The sequence below is a fragment of the Nicotiana tabacum genome, chromosome 18 (assembly GCF_000715075.1).
Source record: "Nicotiana tabacum cultivar K326 chromosome 18, ASM71507v2, whole genome shotgun sequence".
NCBI lineage: Eukaryota > Viridiplantae > Streptophyta > Magnoliopsida > Solanales > Solanaceae > Nicotiana > Nicotiana tabacum.
Genome location: NC_134097.1, coordinates 131,358,249 through 131,366,364, shown reverse-complemented (window position 1 = coordinate 131,366,364; position 8,116 = coordinate 131,358,249). Strand labels below are relative to the sequence as shown.

Below are 8,116 nucleotides of genomic sequence, written 5' to 3'. Positions count from 1 at the left end.
GAACCTGAAACTTTTGGTTAAGAAAGACGGATTACTTATCACTCTACCACAATCCTTTATTAAACTACAAGTTACTCCTAGGGAGTTTTGATATCATCAAATGAGAAATTAAGGTATTATGCATGTTTAGCCTAAGTTTAAAGGGCAAGCCTCGTCGAAATTGCGAAAAATACTCTCTCGTATAAAGAGTCCGTTTGGACATAACAATTTTTTCATTTTTTGAAAAATTTTCATTTTTTTCGAAATCGTTGTTTGGCCATAAATTTCAATTTTCATTTGAAGATAAATTTTGGAATTTTTAAAAAATTTCAAAAACTCCAAAAAGTTATTTTTTAAAATTTTCACGCAAATCATTTACAAAACTTTAAAAACAACCCAAAATTAAATTTAAGTCCAAACACACATCTAATTTTCAAATACCATTTTTACTTTTTTTTTTAAAATTTTTACAATTCTTATGTCCAAACCCCACAAAGTAACATAAGAAAAATAGTCTTGTTATCCAAGACCTTCCCCAAAAATATCATAATAAAAGGAATATAAGAGTTTGTCGCTGGATATTAACCAAATAGAATAAACGTCAGTCGAACAGAAATAAATAAAAACTCACAAACTTTATTTCTTTTAAAAGAAATTTTTTTCTCCTTTCAAACTATGGTTAAATAATATTTTGTCCAAAAGGCTCTTGTTCAATTCAAATCAATCCATTTCATTTCATTGAGATTCATTGACTGTGACAATATTCGCCGTCAAATCTAACGACGAAGAGACGTTAAAATCCCATCCCTTGTCCGCCAAAAACCCTTTAAATGCTAACCAAGTAGGCAAGTACTACTCTCTCTCTCTTACACGTTAAAGCTAAAATTTCTTGGCAATTATCACTTCAACACACCCACCACCCCCTACTCCAACCCCATCCCAACTGTGGCAATCATTGTACTACTTACTACTTCTTCCCTCTCCTGAATTCTACTCTACAGATAGCTCTCTCCAGCGCCGGAAAACTCATCGGAATCTGGCCGGCATGTTCTTCTCCTTAATGGGTTTCTCTCTATATCAAGATTTACCGAGTTCTTACTGATCATATTTTTATTTACTGGTAATTAACTTCTTGCTTTAAGCTTTTACTACTGTGATCGACACTGTTTTTCTTTTCGTTCTCAATTTTTCTAGGTTGGTTTTGTTCTGTAGCTAAATCACTCATCTTTTTCTTTTCCTTCTCTTTTGACAAGAATTCAGTATAGCATTGAAAGCAGTAGAGTAATTCTTTTCTAAAGTCTTAACTGTGTATTTCTTCTGTCTTTAAAAAGACTATTTAAGCTTAGTTATAGCTCAGAAGAGACATTCATGAAATTTTCTCACTGCCATTTTCTGTTCCTTTTGTTTATTCGCAACTGTTTTTTTTATAACTGCGGGAAATGAAGTGAAATAAAAAAATATAAAGTTTTCATATTGGGGTTTGAATTAGGGTCTGTTTTTACTTGTTAGCAACTTATTTGTTTTTCTTTCTTTACGCTTTACAGTATGTTTTCTCTTTCTTATTAGCAACTTCTTTGGTGTAAGTTTACTTGTGGTAAATCTTTCCTTCCACACAGTTTTTATTTTCAATTTGTGGTAACTGTTGTAAAGAGATAGCGTGGTAAAATGTTGTTGCTTGTCCAATAAGGCTAATTCTAGGAGACATTACTGCCTAGCGTTTCAGAGTCTGTGGTAAAACGTTAACAGTACTAAATTTTTGGACTGTAATTTGTGTCTCCTTCCATTCTTCGTCCCCGTGTGTTACAGTGGTCTTTTGACATTTATTCTCGGGCCGATGGTCTACGGAAAACAGTTTTTCTATCTTCACGGGAGGGGTGGGGTCATAGTTTCTACGGTCCCAGACCCCACTTGAATAACTATACCCGGTTTGTTGTTGTTGTATCTTATTATTCTTCACCTATCTTTTGTGTCTCTGGGACTCTATTAATTTCTCATTTATTGTTTCCCATCTGCTTCCTATGTATCTATTTTACCTACCAGCTTGGACTTCCTGTGCTATTTCATGGTGTACTATACTACTCTAACATTATAACATGATGATATTTGTTTCTAATTCATTTACGCCTTTTATTCTCGTTGAATACTAAATTTTCCAGTTTCTGGACCATGCAGGCATTGAATGATAAAGATTAAAAGTGGATCATAACAAAACACTTGAAATTGTTCAAGTGATTGGGTTTTAATTTTCTAGTTTGAGATGAGCGACCAAACGTCTGAATTTCATGTAGCACAACAAAGCAGGAGAGAAAGGTTGAGGTTTAATTCGGAGCAAGGAATTCAACCATATCAATATGGAAATATTTCGTATGATCCATCTGTAATGTCGACTGAAATGTTTAATTTCGGTACAAGCACGGAACCTGTTGTAGTGTCAAATAAGGATTCTATGATGATGCATAATCTAGAGTTGCGAGCTGCAAGTGATCGGCTTGATCATAGAATTAGTCATGATGTTACACAAAATTGTAGCAATTGGAAAAGCATTGATTTGCAGCAGACCGGTAATTGTAATTGGAATAATGTTGGAAATTATTCAAGTGGATCTGGAGTTGTTACTGAAAGCAATTTACGTACTCCAATGTTTGTAGGGGATCAAGGTTTATCGGGATCGTTGAATTTGAATAATGTTTCTACCATGGATGTGAAGCCCAATTTTTTCGATTATCAAGAAATACAGCAGTCTCCCGTGACTAATTCATCCTCTAATATGCAATATAGTTCCACCGCAGTACTTTACCATGATACTCTTCAACAAGTTGTCACTTCTGCCACCGTTGGAACCCGAGGTGTAGAAATGCCTGGATGTGGTGCGTGGACGGAGAGCGGGAATGAACTTCTTTTGCTTCCAAATTATGTTGATCATTCTCGCCCGTTACACGTGAGAAACTCTTCTGACTTAGTAAGTAGGCCGGTTGAGAGATGTCATCAATGGATTAGTTGTGAATTGGGTACAAATGTGAGCACTAATAGTACTGCTCCTGATAATTCTAACGCTCAGGCGTTAGCTCTCTCGCTCTCACCGGTTCCAACATCAAAAACAAATATGGTACAGATGGAAAAAAGAAGTTCATTATCTGAAAATTTTGCAATTGCACATCGGAGTGCAGTGCCACTTGGTCCTTTCACTGGTTATGCAACTATACTGAAAAGCTCAAAGTTTCTAAGGCCGGCACAACAGTTGATGGACGAACTATGCAATCTTGCAGCCGGTTCAAACACCGTTAAAAGTTGCATTTACTCGAAGAAAGTTCGTGAGGGTGGTGTTAGGGTTTCTTGTGATGGTAATGCTGCTGAGTCTTCATCAGGAGCCGTTGTCGGAGATTCGGGTGGCTCATCAGCTGAATCCAATGGGCGGCCTGATTATTTGCAAAAGAAGGCGAAGCTAATATATATGCAGGATGAGGTTTGTGCAATATTTCCTTTTATCTAGCTTAATTTATTTTCAATCAATTGATGTTTTAGTTTTCTTGCATAACATATATTTTCCAATCAAAAAATTGTTTAATCTGCTGTATAATGTAATTTTCATAAGGTTTTATAATTTTGCAATATGTAGTGTATCTAGAATTTCTCATGAGTTCTTATTTTTCTTCTATCTGTGAATCCTTTTCTTGCATGCATCCCCACCGTTATGTCTTGCAGAGTGTTTTTACTAGGTAGATTATCTTTTTTTTTTAACAACCGACAAAGCCCGACGGCGTAGTGGCATATGGTTTGAAGCTCCCCAGATAATGGGCTTGCCGTTCTATCCTTCTATAATTAAATCTTAGAGACGTGCTGACTTGCGCCCAACCCATACATCACGCGTTGTGCTCTAATATCTAGACTGCCCCGCCTGGCAGCGTTAGGAATTTCTTTTCATTTATCTTCAATCTTATGCGGATTTTTTGAAGGACGTTTGAATGATTATCTACTTTCTTGTTGGCTCGCTATTCTAATTTCAGTTTCATTTGATAGAGACATAAGTTTAGCTAATCGTTGTAGCTAACAATGGTATCTCACTATGTCACTTTTCTTGTGTAAAAAATAGGACATGGTATAGTATATCTAATATTTGGAATAAATCAAGAGCCCTAATTCTGAACTAGAAGCATTGCTGAATATCGATCGTAGCACTTGTTATAGAGGAGTTCCCTTCAGTATAAAATTAGTGTTAGCTACATTGACTTATTTGTATCCTACTTTTATAAAACGATTAGCTGGCTGTAATAAAATTACACTTGCTATGTCGAGTAAACGGGAAGCAATAGTATTAAAATTGTAAGCTCCATTTGTTAATGACGCTTCCTGTTAATCATTGAGAAAGGTTCATACGGAGTTGCCAGTTTGATCAAGTGCATTCACCTGTTGGAATTTGAAACTTGGATCAAAGTTCTGTGACATTGTTCTTAATATGATATATTGTACACTAGCTCCATAAAACTAAAAGAAGTTTGTTCTTTTAGAAGGACCAGGATTTATTTAAAAGAAGAAGATATAATCAAAATGCAGGTTTTGTTTGTTCACATCATACATGTTTTTACTCAAAGTATCACAATATTGGGTCTCCCTTGCTTAAGATTATCTTCTTAGATTGGTGATTTCCAGTGGTTTCACTGCTAATATTTACACTTGTAATGGCTCTCAGCTTTCGTTGCTGTTTCTTGCAAATATGCAGCTTGTTAAAGGTACATGGCAAAGAGACTGTTGGTTGCTTTTGTTGTAGGACATAGTTTAACTTTTTGAACCTACCGTCTTTTTTTCTTTGCCGGTCGATCTATGATTTGGTGCCTTTAACATCTACGTTCTCCATCAGCATGAACATTTATTTACTCAACTAAGAGCATTGCTTAGAATAAAATGATTTTCAATCAATGATGTTTTGTTTAGTGACTTTTTTAAAGTGGAATCTCATCATTTAAAGACCATACTTTGATGTTCTCATAGTTGTAAAGCAATGTCCTAACCAAGTACGTCTGTTGCCGACATCTTTTAAAAAATTACTTGTTCTACCAATTGATTTGACGTTCTACCACAGATTAACCGAACTTCAGTGTCAAATTATTGGGATTAAATTTAACAGCATACCCAATATAATCCTACAAGTGGGGTCTGAGAGGATAGTGTGTACGTGACATTACCCCTATCCTGTGGAGGTAGAGAGGCTATTTCCAAAGACCTTCGGCTCAAACTTGTATTTGAAATTTTAGTTATTGTAAAGTTCAAAAATAGAAGCAACAAATGGAACATTTTGCACCATATCGCTTCTTTATATTTGGTGCATATTTAATATAGATGAGAACTATATTGACTTAAATATACTTGTGACAGATTTGTAGAAGATACAAACAATATCATCAGCAAATGCAAATGGTGGTCTCATCCTTTGAAACTGTGGCTGGGCTCAGTGCAGCGACCCCTTACATTTCCTTAGCTCTCAAATCGATCTCGCAACATTTTAGATCATTAAGGAATGCCATCTCGGATCACCTAAAGAATATAAGGCAAGCATTAGGTGAAGACTTGCCATCCCCAGCATCTGGCATGAGCAAAGGTGATGGAACTTCATCGAAGATGAAATTCGTTGACCAGAGTTTACATAAGCAGAAAGCTGGCGGAGCCGGGGTGGCCTTTTTTGAATCCCAGCAACATGTCTGGAGGCCCCAACGAGGCTTACCCGAGCGTGCTGTGGCTATTCTTAGAGCTTGGCTTTTCGACCACTTCCTTCACCCGTAAATCTCTATTCTCAAATGCTCTGTTAAAAATCCACTGTCGTTCTGACTCCATGTGATAATGTTATGAAATAACTTTTTTGTTTACTTGTAGGTATCCTACAGATAGTGATAAACACATGTTGGCCACTCAAACTGGTTTAACTAGAAACCAGGTAGGTCTACGACCATCCTTAAGGTTTGCAGTTTATAGAAAGAAATTCTAACTTTTATATTCTAAATACATTCATGACATTACACAAACTTAAAGCGTGATATGTTTAATACAGGTTTCTAATTGGTTCATTAATGCACGTGTTCGTGTGTGGAAACCCATGGTTGAAGAAATTCATACGCTGGAGACTAAAGGATTGGGAGATCAAACCGGCTCTAGTGTCAGAAGATCAGATGGGAAGCTTGTGACAGAACGACCAAACCATGTAAATGATGGATTGAATAGAAATAGTATTAGCATTTCAAATTGTGGCCAACATTTCAATGTGCTCAACATGAGTGGCATGTCAGAGAAGCAAGATGACTGCTCAGGGATCGGCCCCTCAGAACGATTAGACGAAGATATATTGTGGAAGAATCAAGAAAAGCGGTCAAGGTTAGAGTGTCATATTCCTGCTAGCATGGATGGTTCGTTAATGGGGTTTGTACCTTACCAGAGAAATGGACTTGAAATCGGAGGTATAGGAGCTGTGTCGTTGACATTGGGTCTAAGGCAAAATGCTGAGGCTGCACTACAACAGCAACAGTTGCAACAACTACACGAACATCGACTCAGACAGCAGTTTGGAGGTCAGATGATTCATGACTTTGTAGATTGAATGGTTTATTATGACAGCTGTCTAGCAAGTTTAAGTTTAAGCCACGTAATGACAACATCACAAGATAAATGTTCTGAATTTTGTTGATATATTGAGTAGTGAAAGGCACCATAAAGGTATGGGGAAAATAGTTGTAGATTGTCATTTATGTAGTAGTAAGTATAGGGGGCTTAACCATATATTATGACAAGGCTCTTGAATTATGATTCTCAAATACAAGTGAACGAACATGTGTTCACTTAACTAAAGGGTAAGAAATACTTTGGACCCTTTGCTATATGGAAATTCAAATTTAAGGATCTAATAATTTTTGTGTTAAGGTCAAGTCCTGCAATGTTTTTAAGCAGGCAAAATGGAAAAGTTTCACAAACAATAAGTACGCAAGTTGGAATTGTCACAAACAAAGCTCAAATCTGAAACTTTTTGTCAAGGATAAAGGAATGCTAAGGGCATACACAGAATTTTTAGAAAGCGGTATTACCATTTAAAGAAGTGAATGAATATATCACTATAACATGTTATTAAGAAAGTGAAATTTGAATAAGATGAATGAAAACTAATTCAAGTACATTAGCTAGCGTTTGGCCAATAAATTTTTAAATTTGTTTTGAAAAATCTAATTTGGATGAAGTTTGATTTGAAGATGAACATGTGTTTGGACATCGGTTTTCAAAATATATTTCCTAAATTTATTTTGTAAAAACATGAAATATGACTTATACCTACAAGTTCTAAATATTATCACAAATACCTAACAATACCATTATCTATAGATATTCATTATATTATCGCAAACCATAGTCTTGAACATAAATAAATTTGGTACAAAATTATCATTTTTATAATGAACTACATGTTATACTATCAGATGACCGAGCAGATGAAGCAATATTGTTACAAAATAATAAATGGTGGGTTCTTTTATAAAATACAAAAGTTTGGGGCAATTTTTAAAAAATATTATAGTGATATTTTGGCCCAAAATCAGCTTTGGGATTTGAGATTTGAGATTTTGTCAAAATGTAGCCAAAATCTATGGCCAAACATGTGTTTGCCAAATAAAATTCAAATTTATTTTGGTAAATCTATGACCAAACGGGTCCTTAGTATACTTTTTCTTGATAAAATATTTATTTTTTAAAAAAAGGTTCATGATAGCCTTATTAGAAGTAATACTAGTACATAATAAACTGAAATAAATTATCATTGATGTATCTTTTACTAGCAAATGTACCTTGTCCTTTATCTCGTAGTTCATATTTCTACATACCATTATTCTTTTGACAAATGAAAGCAATCTATACCGCACGGTCTCTCTCTCCAATGTCACTGAGCCAAGTAGCAAGCTACTAAAAGGCCACTTGCAAATCATAGGACAAAACTATTAATCATGTATTAAAAGATTTTTATTTAAAATATGGATATTTGAATGAAAATAAAATTACGATTGAGCTAAAACTACTTTTGATACAGGTTTAGTCCCTTGATAAGTGGAGTCCTCCTAATTACTCTGTTAAATACGTGAATTTTTTATTACAAAATTATCCTTCTAAA

General features: G+C 35.1%; 1 protein-coding gene across 1 annotated transcript; it reads left to right on the top strand.

The window, feature by feature from the left end:
• Nucleotides 1-814: 814 nt before the first annotated feature.
• On the top strand, nt 815-6,866 carry LOC107768451 (uncharacterized). Its single transcript, XM_016587579.2, has 5 exons — nt 815-1,099; nt 2,152-3,442; nt 5,350-5,750; nt 5,845-5,905; nt 6,020-6,866. The coding sequence occupies exons 2-5, from the start codon at nt 2,237-2,239 to the stop codon at nt 6,560-6,562; spliced, it is 2,211 nt and encodes a 736-aa protein (XP_016443065.1). The 5' UTR covers nt 815-1,099; nt 2,152-2,236; the 3' UTR covers nt 6,563-6,866.
• Nucleotides 6,867-8,116: the final 1,250 nt, after the last annotated feature.

What these genes read in the sequence shown, in the direction of transcription:
- LOC107768451 (XM_016587579.2), top strand. Translation starts at nt 2,237, where the DNA reads ATGAGCGACCAAACGTCTGAATTTCATGTAGCACAACAAAGCAGGAGA. An exon ending in TAATATATATGCAGGATGAG is followed by an intron (nt 3,443 to 5,349) that starts GTTTGTGCAATA and finishes TACTTGTGACAG; the next exon opens with ATTTGTAGAAGATACAAACA. An exon ending in CTGGTTTAACTAGAAACCAG is followed by an intron (nt 5,906 to 6,019) that starts GTAGGTCTACGA and finishes TGTTTAATACAG; the next exon opens with GTTTCTAATTGGTTCATTAA.